General features: G+C 42.9%; 1 protein-coding gene across 4 annotated transcripts in view; it reads right to left on the bottom strand.

The window, feature by feature from the left end:
- Positions 1-298: 298 nt before the first annotated feature.
- EP300 (EP300 lysine acetyltransferase) overlaps positions 299-18,694 on the bottom strand; it is a 108,306-nt gene continuing 89,910 nt past the window's right edge. For all 4 annotated transcript variants that reach the window (XM_083156634.1, XM_083156636.1, XM_083156635.1 and 1 more), the window contains exons 23-31: positions 16,707-16,774; positions 16,473-16,623; positions 14,486-14,632; positions 14,294-14,407; positions 13,994-14,159; positions 8,020-8,184; positions 5,741-5,902; positions 5,202-5,483; positions 299-4,059 (exon numbers count right to left, since the gene is read on the bottom strand). In XM_083156634.1, coding sequence (XP_083012760.1) covers positions 1,810-4,059; positions 5,202-5,483; positions 5,741-5,902; positions 8,020-8,184; positions 13,994-14,159; positions 14,294-14,407; positions 14,486-14,632; positions 16,473-16,623; positions 16,707-16,774 — 3,505 coding nt within the window. In that variant the 3' untranslated portion in view covers positions 299-1,809. The remainder of the gene's footprint in view (positions 4,060-5,201; positions 5,484-5,740; positions 5,903-8,019; positions 8,185-13,993; positions 14,160-14,293; positions 14,408-14,485; positions 14,633-16,472; positions 16,624-16,706; positions 16,775-18,694) is intronic.

Here is an 18,694-nt window from a genome sequence, read left to right as displayed (position 1 = left end):
CACAGGCCATATATAGTTTTGCCTCTGAATTACATGTTTTAAACATTGTCATATCTATATATGTATCTATCTATACATATATATGCAAAAATATATAACTAACACTTTTATAAAAAAAAAAAAAAAAAATGAAGCACTAGACCACAGCATTCCCCACTCCTAGATTTGGGGTGCAACACAGGTCCACTTTTTTTGTTGGTTTAGTAGTTTATATACTTTCAATACAGGACTTCTCACCTAACAGGTTTGATGGTTGTTAAAAAAAAAAAAAAAAAAGAAGAAAGCTCAACATTTCATCTGTCTCACACAGTTTATTTAACAATAAGTAATAAGAAATGAATTGCAACAATTTGTACAGTGATTTAAAGTTTGTATTTAGGAAACCCCATGTTTATCACATGATTTACACCATTTAACACCACGCTATTGGAGGAGAGGGGACATGGAAAGAGACTGGTCTGTTTCCTTTCGCTCTCCTCCCACATCCCCAAGTACAATTTTCCAGAGAAAGGATTGAACAGTCATAACCAGCATTATGGGGAGGTACTGGCATTAACATTCTCTCAACTACTAGTCTGTATCTTTTACTCAGATGTTACAGTAATATTGATGGGAAAAATAAAAACAAAAAAGTTTAACTATATACCTCTTCCAGAGTCTACAATCCAATAAATATAGTACATCTGACCTGGCTGGTGCAGTTATATAGTAAAATAAACAAAATATATTTCCGTAAGCCCCTTTGAAATGTGTATACATAACACCATTTACGTTGCAAATACTTGGCTTAACAGAACTTTTTTTTTCCTTTGTGGGGTTCTTTCATAAGGTAAATGTGGTGGAAGGGTGAACATTTACATTATTCATATGCCTTGTACCCAAAAGATTTCCAGCGCAGTAAAGAAGGGTGGGGCTACTTTATTTATATATAGATTTATTTATATATATATATGTATATATATATCTTCTTTTTTAAAGCAACATCAAACCATCCTCTGAAAACCTCTGTGTTTAAGAGCACAGCTGTCCCTTCTCACCAAATAATCCCTTCATGCCCAATATTAGGGCAATTGACCATAAAAAGAGCCCTTTCCAACTGTGATTCACGTACATTTTAAAGGAAGCAAAAATATATATATATATACCTTATGGCTATGATCACAGCAATTGCAAAGAGTGTGAACCCTGCGTTGAGTGCAATTTGTGGTTGGTGAAAGGGTTTATCATGAAGTGGATCAGAGACAAAAACTGAGACAGGGATGGTAACACAGGGAAAAGAAATGGCTATACAAAAACCGTCCAACATCAAATAAAAACAGTCAACATTTTTACATTTTCATTAATTTAAGAAAAAAAATAAAAAAAGACAAGGAAATATGCGCAACATAAAAACAGTCATGTTAGGGGTGTGTAGAATATCAGGAGCTAGGGAATGCACTGTGCATCATAACAGAGGAAGAGATCAGGAGGCTGGCCCAGCCACTGAAAATATATTCTTTGTAATAATTATAATAATATTAATATCTGCCCTCCCCACTCTCTGCAGGTCTTTATAATTCTAAGCACAGCGTCTCTGGAGAATTAAAAAAAAAAATATAACACAAAAACATTATGAAAACAATCTGAAAAATACCCACAAATCCCCGATTCCCACCCCTCCCCAATCCTCAAAAAAAGAAACAGCTGTTCATCAGTATAAAAAGTCAGTTTGAGACGAAAATAAGTTTGTTTTGTTTCTGGATTTCTTATACTTAAAGTCTTTGCCCCAAGGAAAGAGGGATGGAAGTCTTCACTCCCTCGCCACTTATTTTAGTGGATGTCTAATGTACTCTGTGATAGGCTGGGATTAAGGTCAGAGTTGTCTGCACTCAAACCTAGGTCAGACACCCCACCTCCATGAAGACCAGCCATCTGAGAGAGCATAGCTGTAGGATCCGGGCTCCCATAGTGTCCTTGATCCATTGGGTTCCCTTGCCCAACCCCTACCATGCCCGGATGAGGAGAACCTGTCTGGGGAGAAACATGGTGAGGTGAAGGCTGTGGCTGCATGCGTGGAGATGGACTCGAATGAGGAGGCTGGGACTGGGGACGTGGAGAGGGTACTGGCTGGGGAGAGCGCACCTGGTTACTTAGTGAAGGAGGGAGTTGCTGGCCTTGGAGGTGGGGGGATTGAGCAGGACCTGGCAGCATATGCTGCTGTGGACTCATTGGATTCTGCTGTGCTGGAGATCCTATCTGCTGATGCAGAAGGCGCTGCTGGAAGGTCTGCAAGCTGTTACCAGCATCCCCAGACATTACCTGGGGTAACTGGCTCATCTGTCCCATGTTACCTTGTTGCATTTGCATATGGTGCTGAATTCGTTGCTGCTGTGAATATCCACCCATGACCTGGTGCTGTTGAAACTGGTTATGGTTTACCATTCCAGCACCAGCTGCTTGCTGTTGCTGCTGCTGCTGTTGTTGTTGTTGCTGCTGCTGCTGCTGTTGTTGCTGCTGTTGTTGCATCATTTGCTGACGTCTAATTAGAAGCTCACGGAATTGTGGTGAAATTCCAGCATGGTTGATGTTCACCGATTGGCCTTGTGAATTCATTCCTGCTATGCCCTGTTGAGAAGATGGAGGTTGCTGAGGAGACTGCTGCGGAGGTGCCTGAGGTTGTTGGGACATGACAGGGCGCTGTCCTAATGCCTGCATGGGATTCATGCCCTGCATGCCTGCATTGGGGTGCACAACTTGTTGCATGCCTCCTTGGGAAGGCATTCCTGTCATATTGCCAGGACCTGGTGGGCCTTGACTGCTGGCATATTTGGCTGCTCTTTGCTTGATGAAGGCAGCTAACAACTGTGGATTGGAATGCAGGATATTAAGCACTTGCTGCTGTTGCATTGGTGAACTAGGTGAACGCAGAGTACGCAGTAGGTTTTGAAGTGCAGCTTGCGGTAAAGAACCTTGTTTGGCCTGGCTTGCCCCAGGAACCTGGCCCATACCTGGCTGGGGAGGCATATTAATTGACTGCCCCTGTTGCTGTCCAGACATAACAGGTGATCTCTGCATGTTGGGTTGCATTGTTTGTTGTTGAGCAAGTCCACTCTGTACCCAAGGCGGTTGTGGCTGCTGTGAAGGCTGCTGTTGAGGTTGTGACAAGCTTGCCGGTCCCATTCCAGAATCCATGAGACTTGCTCCTCGTGGTCCTTGCTGTGGGTTTATTCCCATTTGCTGCATGGTGTTCATGGGCTGCATTGAGTTTATCATAGGGCGTGGGAAAATTTGTGCCTTTGCCAGTTGCCGTTGGGTCTCTGCAGCCCGCTGAATTTGCATGGCCATCTCCACAGCAGCTGGAGGAGGACCTTGCTGCTGCATTGATCCACCTTGAGGTGGTGTTGGAGGAGTCACTTGTCCAGCTGACTTGCCCTGTGACATACCACTTGAGGACTGAGTTCGCTGCATACCATATGGTGGCATACTATTTGGGGGTGGTGGCTGAGGCTGTGAGGACGGTTGTGACTGGGGTTGAGTTAGCTGTGGTGTAGTGGGTTGCTGTCCTGTAGGTGTTGTTGGGCCAGCGGAGTTTGGTGAAGGGAGACCTTGAGGTGGGACTACTACCCCTGTTCGCTGCATACTAGCCACTCGTCTGCGCAGCATTTGGGCCTGCTGAAGCCTGTGCTGTAACTGCTGCTGCCGTAATTTGTGCTTGATGTTGAGACAGAAGGGCACTGGACACTTGTTCTCTTGGCAGTGTTTGGCATGGTAGCAACATAGAGCGATAAGTTGCTTGCAGATAGGACATCCTCCATTTGTCTTTCGTTTACAGCCCTTTGTATGCTGCACCACTCTTTTCATCTTCTGACACGATGGCAGAGAGCAGTTTGCATTGCGACACTGGCATGCATGAACAAGGGACTGGATACAGCGCTGTATGCTCAGCCGACGGGAATCTCCAGGACTTTGTGTTGCAGCTGCCTGCTGGCTGTTACTCTCATCATCCAAACCAAGACCAAGTTTCTCCATTTTGTGCTCATGGGTTTTTGTATTGTAGCATGTGATGCACAAGTCATAATCCTAAAGAAAAAAAAAAGGGTTATTAAGAAATAGAAGAATAAAGAGCAGTGTCAATGAGTAATACCAAATAAAATAAATAGGTACATGGTGCATGCTAACAAACTAGCCCATGTTTCACGGTCTACTCCAATTGTGTTCATCTGCCTGCTCCTCTTCAGAATGTGTGCTTGCACAAGCTGGGCCCCCTGTCCTCATTTACTTTTCTTAAAAGATCATCTATTCCATACTATCGGTGAGATGCACTAAGCCTTGAAAAGTGATAAAGTGCAGAATAATAAATGACCTGCCAATCAGCTCCTGACTGCCACTGTACAGGGTGGTTTTGAATGACAGGAGTGGATTGGCTGGTCATTTATCACTCTGCACCTTATCACTTTTCAAGGCTTAGTACATCTGAGCCAATGTCATCTAACCACTGGTTTCTGACATAATGCTATACATTTTAATATTATAAACTCGGATGAAGCAATGTTTACATATATACCATGTACTTGTCCTGCAATGTCTTCATTTTCTCATACATGTATGTACTTTTTAATGAAAAGGCTAATACTATTTGTAAAAATGTAATGATTTTGCCCTTAAGTCCAAATTAATATTTTCCAAAGAAAAGTAGCATAAGCAGATAAGGGGGTTAATACTGGTTCACTCCTTCTGGCAAATTCCTGCTTAAATGGACAAAACCCTGTGCACTGCAGGGGGGGGGGAGGTGTAAAATGTGCAGAGAGAATTAGATTTGGGTGAGTTATTTTGTTTCTGTGCAGGGAAAATACTGACTGCTTCATTTTTACACTGCAATAATGATCTCACTTTGAAGTAAAACCCCATCCAAATCTAACACTCTGCAGAAGTAATATCTACCCCACATGCAGTGGCACATGGTTTTGTCCATTTGAGAAGGAATTTGCCAGAAGGAATGAACCAGAATAACCCCTAAGAATTGTTCTCTATGGCAAATTCACTGACTTGGATTGGTTATGAACCTCATTTTGGATGCTCACTTATAACCACTGTAAATACACCAGATACTCTTTGCTCCATAATTAAACAACGGTCAAATCCATAAATCATTTATAAAAAGTGTGCTGCATTAAAGCATACTATATTTACATGAAGAGGAAATTAAATTCCCATAGACGTACCTCGCATACAGTACAGTGCCATCGTGTTTCCACGTGGTGTTTGCATTCATTACAGGTGTAAACAAATCGGTCCTGGCTTTGGGTGTGAAGCTCCACCAACATGCACATAGTGGACCACAGGGCTCTACGTAGTGATGAGAATTCTAAGTGTTTGTCTCTGGCCAAGGTTAGAAAAGCATCACGTCCATCCATTAAGTCACAAGGAATTAGTGGATCTGGCTCTACAATAGGGGCCAGAGAGTTGGCAGTTGGCCCTGCACTCAAACGAATGACAAAAAAGACCTTAGATGGAAAAAGGAAAGAAAAGTTTAATTAGCGAAAAGGTACTATAATTGGGAACATTTACATGAAACAAAAACTGAGTGTTACATATAGTATGAAAAAAAAAAAAAAAAAAAAGAAAAGTAATGTTTCATACAATTTAAAAGCATAAAACGAGTATTCGGTTTAACATATCTAAAGCTTATTATTTAAGAGATCGTAATATATACCACTTCTACTCATATCAACAATCAAAGAGGCACAGTAGAACCACCCACCTCTTTGTGTTTCTCCATAGTAGCATAGAGCTTCTGTGACAAGTCATTGGAAACATTCGGCATCCCAGGCTTTTTCTTGTTACCTCGACTCAGGCTGCTCTTGTTCTTACTTGTCTTTTTATTGTTCTTTTTCTTTGCATTCTTGCTATCTCCTTTTCCAACCTTTGAATAAAAGTATAAGAAAAAAGCAGAAATCTCCATTTAAATAATTTCTGAAATCATCAATGAACAGCAATGGCGTCTTCTGTAAAGTTCTATGCAGTTGGTAAAATATTGAATATATAGGAAACGTGCATAACAGTAAAAGACAGTGGTACTTGTGTATTATAGCGGCGCCCATCGCATCACATGCCATAAGGCATGCGATGGTATGCGATGCGATATTGCGCAATATTGTACAATGTCATACAATTTTAAATGCACCCCCACGCCACCCCCCCCCCCCCCACTATAAACTTGAACATGAAGTGTGGCGAGCGCAGCGGTACGCGTCCTCCGACCTCTTCATACCCCCACTATCCACGTCGGCGTGGAATTGAGAATAGAAATTGTGGTGAGCGTAGCGAGCCACCGAGTCCGAAGCGTGGCAAGCGCAGCGAGCCCCGCGCATACCTTCACAGGTATCGGCGTCCCGTTGCAGGCTTCACAGGTATCTGCATCCCCTCGCGGGGCTTGCTGCGCTCGCCACACTTTCTATTCTCAACTCCACGCCGACGTGGATAGTGGGGGTATGAAAAGGTCGGAGGACGCGTACCGCTGCGCTCGCCACGCTTCGGGTTCACGTTTATAGTGGGGGGGGGTGGCGTGGGGGTGCATTTAACATTGTAAGCACCCATTTGGGTGCTTAAAAGCACCCTTTAGGGTGCTTATACAATGTTTCATCGCATAGGGGGCCAAAATCGCGTTGCATCGCATGCCATCGGGTGCATGGCATGCTATGCGATAAAAACATTGCGCGATGTACATCGGGGGCGCCGCTATAATACACAAGTACCAAGACCATTTTTAGTTTAAGTCACAAAACACATAGGGCAGTATTCAATGAGGCTGATTTGCCATGTTCTACGGTGAATGTGTGCTATTTTCGTGCTCTACGGTGAATCTTTTTACTGAAAAACTGATCGACGGACAATTCGTCGTAATTTGCTGTGGTTTTTCAATGGGTTTTTCAATGTGATTCGCCGTGAGTATTCAATGTTCAGATGGCGAATTGCTTTCTAAGTGATTTTCGCTGTGTGTCACCATGTAGCAATCGCCATTTTTTATGGTGAACTGAAATTTTTTAAAAGAAAGTTTTTTTTTATTATTTGGGGTCAAAAAATCTGTATCTTTTTCTGTGAAGGGGCATGCTATTTTTTTTCATGTACTGCACATGAATATTTGATTAAAAATTTTTACACATAACCGCCAGCAGGGGGCTGAGAGACACTCATTAGATATTCACTGCTCCCACTCATTACATATGCCGAGTGGGAGCAGTGCAGTGGCTCCCTATCCCCGTCCCCTGCCAGCTCTCCCGGGGGGCAGCTTCTGCTGCCTGTGTCCCCAGGAGCCCTGCTTCTGCCCCACAGTGTCCGGAGCAGGCAGGTGAGCTTCCATCTCCCTGCCTGCTGCCGTCCCCCAGTTCCCTGTGGCAAATTAAAAGCGCCGTCAGGAGCAGCGAGCCCCTGTGGCATGGATTACAGCGACAGGGAGGGCTGGCAGCGAATGCTCCAGCCCTCCGGAACATGGCGATTCGCTGCACATCACCATTATTCACATTGAATACTGCCCTATGTATCTGTTCATTCCATAAATATAAAAGCCTGGCTTGGATAAAAGCTGCCGTAGAAAAGAATTGCATTTCTATATATACTTAAAGTTTCAAAAAGGACATCTCGAAACTACTGCAATTTACTTCATCACATAAGACATCTATCAAAGTTAAAAATAAAATAAAAAAAAATTACTTCTTGTCCTTCCTTATCCATTAAATGACTATATGCCCCTACTTAACTTAAGGTGAAAAATAATGGAGCTATAACTAATTTAGAAGTATTAGGAGATAAAGACTTTGCAGATAATATTTTGCAGTTCAAAATAAAAGATATGGCCTCTTCAGTTGAACTCAACCTTTCCAAATAAATTCTGAAGTGGATGCTAGCATTAATAGGTGAAACTCCATCTGAGAATGGGTACTTTGCTTAATATGGCAACCAAATTCAACTATGGGTATTAACATTGGGTGCAATGATAATGATATAAAGTAAAGATATAATTGCTTAATTATGTTTACTAACCTCAATACTCTCATTGCCTGTATTCTCTTCTCGCTTTCTTTCTTCTTCCTCCTGTTCCAACTCTTTGATACTTTCTTCTAAAACATTTGGCCAGAAGTCACCTTCAAAATAAGGTAACTCCTTGGCACTGGTCAGGCGGTCTTCTGTTGCCTGCTTAAAGACATCCTACCGAAGTGACAAAAAGATACTTTTAGAAGAAAGCATTGCAGTACCAAGACAAAATATGGACAGCTTTATTGTCAAGAACTCAAACTTCTTATAATAAACTTAAATGCATTGATCAATTCATGAACCAATACCCCATTATTTATTTAATTATTTGTATACATACATAGTTTGGGCATCCCTTATCTGGATGTTTGTGCATGTGTGAGAGAAGGTGTAGTTTCACTCCCTGCCTGCAAACGTTGGGACACTTATAAAGCACCTTTGAATTTGCCTGTGGAGTGCCGCTGTATGATTCCTATACACACACACGTGTGTGTGTGTGTGTGTGTATATATATACACACATATATATTATATATAATATATATATATATATATATATATATATATATATATATATATATATATATATATATATATATATATATATATATATATATATACACACACACACACACACACACACACACACACACACACACACATATATATATACACACACACACACACACACACACACACACACACATATATATGAGGACAAAGCAATACAAGCACAAGGCAAGTAGAGCAGCGCTATTATTAGAAAACAGTAATACCCAATGATTGGATTTGTGTATTAATTTTTACTGAAAAAATACCTGATGGCACAGTAAAATACAATGGTTTAAAAATACAAAAGGAAAATTACAAAACAATATAAACAATTTCCAGGCAACTGAGTGGAATTGATTAAAGGCCCATACACACTTGACAATTTTCAGCTGAAAATCGGTCAAAACGGGCGTTTTGACCGATTTTCGGCTGAAAATCGCCTAGTGTGTATGGGCCAGAGATCCCCGACTAGCGATGATGCGCGCTCCCGCATCATCGCTACCGAGGTGGGCAGTCTGCTGGTTTTACCAGCACATCTAGCGATGATGGCTGGTTTTTTAGCCATCATCGCTAAATGTGTACGGCAGCCGGGCTGAAAGATGACAGACTTTCAGCCCAGCTGATCGCCCGCTCCCTCCCCCTGCACATACTCACCCCGCCTTGCTCCCACGCTGTCCGGCTCACACGCTGCAGACCTGCAGGCAGCACATCTTCCTCTCCCCCTCCCGGCTACACAGCACGCCGGAGCGCCCCGCCCCCAGCCAAACGCCCCGCCTCCGGCTCACTGGCTGCATCCTCCAGTGTGTACTGTGTATGCACACACAACCGCTGACCACCAATGTTTAAAGGGAGTAATAATATATACATTGCTGGCACAGGCCAGCAATGTATATATTACTGGCACCAATGTTATTAACAGACCATTAATATATGCATTGCTGGCACATGCCAGCAATGTATATATTGATGGCACCACTGGCCACCAATAATGTTTATAATGCAGTAATATATACATTGCTGGCACATGCCAGCAATGTATATATTACTGGCACCAATGTTATTAATACGCCAGTAATATATACATTGCTGACACAGGCCAGAAATGTATATATTACTGGCACCACTGGGCACCAATGTTGTTAACAAGCCATTAATATATACATTGCTCACACATGCCAGCAATGTATATATTGATGGCACCACTGGCCACCAATAATGTTTATAATGCAGTCATATATACATTGCTGGCACATGCCAGCAATGTATATATTACTGGCACCACTGGGCACCAATGTTATTAATAAGCCAGTAATATATACATTGCTGGCACAGACCAGCAATGTATATATTATTGGTACCACTGGGCACCAATGATTATGTATTAGCTAGTAATATATACATTGCTGGCACAGGCCAGCAATGTATACAGATGTAGCGCCACTCATCCTTGGCCGGTGCCCGCCAGATCACTTTCACTGGCGAGCACCGGCGTTAGGGACTGGGACGCGTGTGCGTCTCACATGCATGTGCGTCCCAGTATCGGGGCGGCAGGGCAGCGTCTCCCTGCCCATCTCCGCTTCAGGGAGACGCTGCCCAGTTCAGGGGGGGGGGGGGTTGTGGCGGCGAGTGGGACCGGCGGCGATGGCGGGGGAGGCAGCAGGGACCCCCGCCAAGCTCCGTTGCCACAGGGCGCGCGAGCGTCTCATGCGCGCACGCCCCTGGTGGTAGCCGGCCACTGGTGGGGGCTGGCGATAGAATCGCCATCCCCTGCAAAGATGTGGCCGGCTACATCTGTATATTCAGGGCCGTCTTAATGCAAGGGCTTGATGGGCAGTTGCCCTAGGGCCCCATAATCCTAGGGGCCCAAGTTCCAGTGGCGGACTGTGTCGGGGGGCAAGATGGCATGTGCCCCCCGAGCCAGTACACTTTCCATCACCAGGCCACTTTCACGCTGCCGTCACCCACAATCCGTCACTATCACCCACTGCCCATCACCTTCACGCTGCTGTCACCCACTATCCATCACTATTCACCCACTGCCCATCACCCTCACGCTGCTGTCACCCACTATCCATCACTATCACCCACTGCCCGTCACCCTCACGCTGCTGTCATCCACTGCCCATCACCCTCATCCACCACCCTTATGCTGCTGTCGCCCACTATCCATCACTATCACCCACTGCCCGTCACCCTCACGCTGCTGTCACCCACTGCCCATCACCCTCATCCACCACCCTTATGCTGCTGTCACCCACTATCCATCACTATCACCCACTGCCCGTCACCCTCACGCTGCTGTCACCCACTGCCCATCAACCTCATCCATCACCCTTATGCTGCTGTCACCCACTATCCATTACTATCACTCACTGCTCATCACCCTTACACTGATGTTGCCACCCACTATCCATCACTATCACCCACTGCCCATTGCCTAATGGTGTGTGGCATATTGTGTAATGGGTGTTATAGTATGTGGTATAATGTGTAATGGGCATGATGGTGTGTTTAGTCCCCTGTCCCATAAAGCCATCCCTTAAACTTTTTGCAGACCAGCAATGTATATGTTACCACCGCCACTGCGCCCCCCCCTCAATGTATATTTTGTTATGGCGTAATGTATACATTGCTGGCAAAAGTGAACAAATTTCTCCCTACGTGCACGGCTACAAATGAATTGTTTACCCTGCACACGGGCGGGATTTTGCCCAGTCAGGGCGGCACGGGGTGGAGTTTTACTGATTGCTGGGCTTCGAATATACGCAGCCCAGAAATCAGTTCTGAATAGGGCACCAAGAACAGGAATGCACTGATTAAAATGGTCGCTGCTCCCACCCTTGGAATTCAAACCCAGCCTATTATGTAAATAGCCTTTTATATGAAAGATTTTCAGCAAAGTCTTTCGGCTCCTGAAAATCTCTTGCTCTTTGAGGAAAATAGTCCAGTGTGTACGCACTACTTTGGTGACAGATATATCTTTCAAAGATTTTGTCAAAGTCTTTTGAAATGAAAAAGTCTACTAGTGTGTATGGGCCTTAAGTGTGGAAGGGAGAGATATTGGTTCCCGGTACTCGCATGAGAAAAAGCAGATACTCCAGGTGCCCGATGATTCCCCAAGGGAAAAAAACAAACAAAAAACATACAAATGTATAGGAGACGGCACTCCAACAGTTTTGCAATGAGTGAGGAGTAGCAATAATAAATGCCAAAACACAAAGTCTGTGTCAACGTTTTGGGTGCAATGCCCTTTATATACACAATATATATAAATATAAATAAACACATATACATACACACACATACATACACACACATATACATACATACACACACACACACACACACACGAGCAGCACTCCGTTCAGAAAATAAGTGGTATATTAAAGCAATCACAGCAACGTTTCAATGCGAGCGTCGCATGGTCATCAGGCTCAAAAAAAGGCTGAACGGAGTGCTGCTCTTTTGTATGATCTCTTAGAGTGGAATGAGCGGGCACCCGCCAAAGCAAGCTACTTTAACACTGGCAGTGCCAGACCTACAATATTATAAAATATACACACACACACACACATATATATATACACATGTACAGGAGATTTTTGGGAAGGCATAACTCAGGGTAGAATAATTAAGAATTGTGGTTTGTTTTGTTAGATAAAGCTTCTCCAGTGTAATGCCTTTTTTTTTAATTCCGTTAAATATGCTATATTTAAAAAAATAGGGCATTTAAACTTTTTGCACCTGCGCAGTGGCCGCCAGCAGGGGGTGTACTCAGAGAGGCTTCAAATGGGTGTACAAATATGGCCCACGAGACCAGACATACTTTCTGTGAGCTCTGGTCCTATCCTCACACAATTACTTTTTACTGGCATCCTTGTGTCATCAGCCGCTCCCATTCCTGCTGCTACTGTCCGGTGCCTGGTGGAGTGTGTTTGAGGAGCCAGTGCACACCGTCCCTGCGGGTTGCGGTCTTCCTCCCGTGGCACACCGGGACCCATAGTGACAAACGCAGCTGACACTGGAACCCAATCGGCACATGTGAGAGGCTGTTTTCCCCGCACTTCAGCAGGAGGCTGAGGAGAGGTAACTGCTCCTCTTGCCCACACATTGGGCTAGTCGCCGTGCAGTGATCCTGCAGTTATACTCCCCAGGTTATGACTGGGCTGTGGGAAGCTTGGAATTCGCCACTTGGTCATGTGCTGCTGGCTTAGGTGATCGGACAATAGCACTACAGCATGGTCTGAGAGCGCAGGATGGAAGCGGGGAGTGGGCAGTAGTATAGGGGGGTTGGAGACTGAAGGGAGAGGAGATAAGAAAAGATGAGATAATTGGGGTGTCATGAGTATGGTGGGTGTAGAAGTGGGGGCACTTATGAGCTGCTGTAACTTGTTTTGGGGCTTGGATGTGTGTAGGGAAGTTGGCATGGGACAGACGTGTGGGTTCTGTAGAAGTAAGGGCCCTTTGGTGGGGAGGGGGGAATGCAGAGGTGGGGGTCCAGGACTGAGAATGTAGGTGGTCAGATGTGAGAGAGAGAGAGAGGGGGGTTCAGAACTGGGGTTACAGAGGGCTGCACCGCTACATTGTACTTAGCTGTGCAGTTAAAAAAAAAAAAAATCGCTCAGCACAGTTATGCGCCAGCGATGTGTTCTAAATGTTCTGTCATGGCCATTGTTCTCTGTAAAGAACACTGGCAAGGACTAGATTTATACTGCATGCAGTATAAATCTCTTCCGGTGATAGCAACGCCATACACACGGAGCGATTCCTGCTTAAATTTCTAAGTGATCTAGTCAAATTGCTAAGAAATGGGGCTTTAGTATTGGACACGTGGATGCCATCATGTTTCCAATACAACAAAAATCCCATATCCACTATGGATCAATCCCAGGCAAATTTTTCACCACATGAAAAGTCAGCAATTTTTTGTCCGTTTGATTCACCCTATTCAATCCTAGTGCTGATTGTTCACCTGGCCTAACCATGTGGATAGGTGAAATTTATGTGAATTCGTGTGGTTTTGGCGAATTTGCAGCCGTTGTTACATCGTGATCTGCTCCCCCCCCCCCCCCCCCAAAAAACCCGGCATTGGCCCGTAATTGAATACTGACCAGTTAATTATTGCCAATTTTTCACATGGCCAGGATTGAATAGCCTCCTGTAGCTCCAAGGTGCTAGTTTTAAAGGTGCTCTCCTTTCAGTGACAGCTTTGGGATGTCCCCATGATAATTCCAGTGACCCCCATAGAATGTAAAAAAATATCCAATTTCTGTACATAAAGACTTTTCTCTGAATCATATGCCGTATACTGAACACAAGGTCTGTCATGTGTTCCTGTTACTACATTTAAAAAGTGTCAGTTTCCTACTTTGATACTATAATTTAGAGTTCTTAATATTTAAAACAGTAACCCTTAATTAGTCCATACAGACCTTGTAGTCATGTATTATGCGCTCAGACACAGATTTATCCAACATCTTCTTGTACCATTCCTGCAGACGTTTTGGCTTAGGGATTTTCTGGTCTATGGGATGACAGTGGAAGATGTAGTCATCTCCTTCACTAGGAGGACAGGCCCAGATATGTCCTGCTGTGTACCTGTGAGGGAAGCAGTGATTAGTTTGGCATACTATTAGACCCACATTAAAAAGAGCAAACAATGAAAAAAAATGAATAGCTTAATATGCTATGGTAAATAAATCCACATGGACTAATTTAAATCATGAACTCACCCAAGTTTCTTGACATACTCTAGGTACCCAATTAAAATTTCATGGTACACAGCTGTTCGTAGACTCTTTGGCCGAAAAAAGTGAACACTATCCAGATATGAGATGTAAACTCGCCTAAAAATAAAAGATAAAAAATTGTAATAAACAGATGTCAAAAATATGGTAAATTGGAACCTGAGAAAAGGCACCTACCTCTGATTGGGAGGTGGGCAATCTGAGCCATACTCTTGTACATGCATGCCAAAAAAACACAACTCAACACCATCTACTTCTTCAAATGCAAAGAGAGCTTTTGTTCGATATGGAAAGGATTCTGCCATCTCTCCCGTATCCACAAACCTGAAAGCAAAAAAGGTGCAGTAAAATAAAATTAGTTTAAGTGTGAATATCTGGTCAGTGTAGTAGAATTTGTAATACACACATACAATATAAAATAGTTTTAATCCTTAAATATTTCTTGATCTAAGCATAGCCATGTAATGGAAATAAATAAATCTATTTCAGAGTTTATCAATATGGAATAGGTAAAAAATATAGCGCAAAAGGCTATATCCTGCTTTTATTCCTTCAATTTGATGGTCTCTTGATCAGTTACAATTTGGACTTTACAGTACAAAACTCAAGGCAGTAATCTTTTCATTGCCTTACTGAAGCAAGACTGGGTCTAAAAGGTGCCCCATACACTACTGTGATGTATCACAGCAATGTATGGGCCATCTGACCACCTTGAGCTGCGCGGTACCTTTCCGGGTGTCAGGATCGCATGCGGTCCTTTCACACAATGCATCGCATGTGACCCTGCCCCCCCGCCACCAGGAGGGGAGGATAGTCAGAGGTTAGATGTGCACGGGACCGCTCATCAGAAACTCATTGGATTTGGGCCAATCTGTGCCAGCGCACCAGAATATGTGGGTTACATATATTTAAAAAAAAAAAAAATTCATACACAATAGGCCCCAGGTATGTAGAAACTGTACAAAACAGAAAGGAGCAAAAATATGTATTAGTAACTTGTGGTAGATTTCATCTTTAGTATAGCAATACCTCAGACGTTAAATATAAAGGATAGGGTATAATCTGGAGCATGGGTTCGGTATATGTGATGGGCAAGTGGTGTCATGGGCACAATGTCGTTTAAATACAGAAAAGTGTTTGGGTGATGCAGCCGATGAAACAGTCTACTGTAAAGGCCCATGCACATCATAAGATACCGGTGCAGCTAAGAAAACAACGCGCTGAACATGTAGAAGACACTATTGGCAGATTGGACTGCATGTTCGCCATCTATCTATGGGAGCACGCATTGTTAATGATGTAGTGGGTACACACTGTATGTTATGCATGTATCATTAACAATATTGTTAGCGTGTATATCATTAATAAAAATCTTATAGCATGTACCCACCTTAACAGAGGGTGCGCTTTATAACTAATACACAAGAAAATCATTTAGCTCTCCACATGGAACCCCAAAACCTACTCACTTTGAGGCGTGAGGTCTACAAACTGGAACAGTAAACTAGGTGATTAATATACATACAGCTAAAACAATGGATCCTCCTCTGTTACAGATTAGTAAGCTTGCCACAAAATATATTAGTGAAATGAAAATGTATATAGGATGAGTTTGATGTAGACCAGACATTCCCAACCACGGTCCTCAAGGCACACCAACAGGTTTTGCAGATATCCAGGCTTGAGCACAGGTGACAATTAGTATCTGAGGGATGCTGATTAAACCATCTGTGCTGAAGCCTGGATATCACTAAAACCTGCATTGTTGGTGTGCCTTGAGGACCGTGGTTGGGAATGCCTGATGTAGACTATAAAGCTCCCTAGCTACACATACAGAAGCTGCAGGTGGCATTTTAGAAACAAATCCCATAAATTCTGACAGCCAGAAGAGAGGTGTGGTGATAGAATTTACAACATGATCAAGAACAAAAAAACAAACAAACATCTAATTCCATTAATGCTGGAATTCTATTTAAAACCAACACACACATATTGTACAAAAGGTATATTCATACCGCATGCCTACTTCAAAGTTCATACCATTCCTGAATGCGCACTGTGGTCCATTCAGTGTAAAACATAATACAAACACAGAATCAAACCAAATTTAAATATGTAAAACACTTTCTAAATGAATGTTCAAAAAGAAGTGAACTGTACTTACTTGGCTTTCATACCAGGTTTGACTTCCACAGTTTTATCAGATGTGTGGACTACACGTACTATCACCTCGCCAGCCTCCGTATTTCCCTGTCGGCGCAAAAAGTCATTGACACGGTTCTCCAAAAAGGTACCTAACCTTGTCGTTGGGAGACCTATGGAAAAAGGTCATTAGAACATGACAAGGCTACATTGCCAAGTGGCAGTATAGACAATGACCCTGTCCCAAATCACTTACGTTTAGCAGAAAACTTGTTCTCTTTTCTGGTCTTACCAGCTTTCTTTAGGCAGCCCTCACACACAAAACTGCAGTTAAAGAATATAAATTAGTTTTGAGCAGAATGAGGGCATTCAATTTAGAGTGCATTGTAAAATAATTGGAGTTTGGCTTAAAGATTGTGCATTCGGCTGGTAAGATTCAGTTATATTTTTTATTGAGCAATCCAAACCCATATATTATTTTTATTATACCCATACCACATTTTAAATCCCCAAGCCCCTGGACTAAATCCTACACACCATTAAGTGTATTTGGGCCTGGTTTGTAAGTAAAGCAAGTGACATTATGGGTGAGATTTAATAGGATGAGAGATTCAGAAAGTGAGAGATTTTGTGAGAAATCTCCAGTTTTTTTTAAAGCGGCAATCATTTACACTGCAAAATCAAACTGGTTTTGCAGTGTAAATGATTGCCGCTTTAAAATAACTGGAGATTTCTCACCAAATCTCTCACTCTCTGAATCTCTCATCCCATTAAATCTCCCCCTATATGTGAAAGTATTTTGCCATGCAAGGGAGACATATATATATATATATTTTTTTTTCTGTGTAGGGTAAAACACTGGCTGCTTTATCATGTAGCCGACAAACATATGACAGCTTTATTTTTACACTGCAATTCAGATTTATCATGAACACAACCCATCCAAATCTAAATCTCTTTGCATGCTTTGAAAATAATATTTTTTTGCTGGTTCAAAACCAATGGCATTAAACCATACAGTTTCTCAGGGTCCCACATTAGAGGCTGAAATGCAGAAACTCCCAAATCCAAAGCATGTACCTATTCAGATGCATTTTTATGTGTGCAAGCAAAGTCACTTAAACTGCTCTTGTCTAGCAACAATTAATAGAGTCAGAAATGCTTTATTAAGTTAGCCCATTGGCAAATAAGCTCAAGGGAGGCTGCCTCTTCCACAAAAATAGACTTAAAGTTTACTGTAACTTGACACTTTCAAACTATACTTTGATGAGGCTGCATTAAAATCTGGTATAGAAGTTTGGGATAACCTTTCCATCAGCAGGTTACAACTTTTTATCTATACTACTATAGCTAAAATGATAAATACCTGTGTAAAAACATGAACCTTTGATCAGGTTTTGCTCACATAACAGTTAACCCTTTAGGTGCAAAGTGAATTGGTGAAAATAGGTGGGAAAATTGGCAAGATAACATTTTTATTCATCAAAATGACCTGTAATGTTTTACCTCATATGAAATATATAAATTCAAATAAAAAAATGTGTAAAAAAAAGATTATAACAAATGTGAAGGACACTGGCATAATTAGTGGATATTTTGCACATCTGCTCAGAGATGTTGGCACTCAAAGGGTTAACAAAAAAAAAGAAGTCTGAAATAAAACATACTGGGACTTCAGAACACACTAATACCACTTTTACACCAGAATACCGGGTAGGACCCGGAAAAATCGAACACGGGAAATTGCTAGGGCATGCCCTGCCTCAGACCCCATTTACACTGCAATTCAATCCGGGTTATTCCCGGGTAAGGCCCTTTCACACTGAAAACAGATCAGCCCTGTCTTTCCTTGCTGGTGTCATTAAAAATGGACCTTTGGGCTGTTTGAGATGAAGTCACAAGAAAGGGAAAAGGGAGGGAGTGGGTTCTGCAGGAGGATTTGCAGGAGCTCACGTACCTCCTTGTCAGACCAGTTGGATGTATTGGACATGGACATGATGGTGCAGATCAGGTTTGGGGTCAGCCAAAGTGGAACACACTGCGTGACAGCCAGTGTGTGCTGCAGCAGATGAGGCTGTAAACACAGTGTGGAGTGTGCTTGCAGCACAGAGCGTGGTAACGCTGCTGCTGCGCTGCTACATGCCCCCTGTGCGGGTCTCCAGCAGATGACATCATCTGCCAGAGCTGCAGAAGCACCAATCCGCTCTTCGCGCCCCTCTACCCACCAAATAACCCGGATAATGA

This window comes from Crinia signifera, chromosome 8 (genome assembly GCF_055691185.1).
Source record: "Crinia signifera chromosome 8, ASM5569118v1, whole genome shotgun sequence".
In the NCBI taxonomy this organism is placed as follows: domain Eukaryota; kingdom Metazoa; phylum Chordata; class Amphibia; order Anura; family Myobatrachidae; genus Crinia; species Crinia signifera.
Note: the sequence above shows the minus strand (reverse complement) of the source record. Positions and strands in the feature narration are given on the sequence as shown.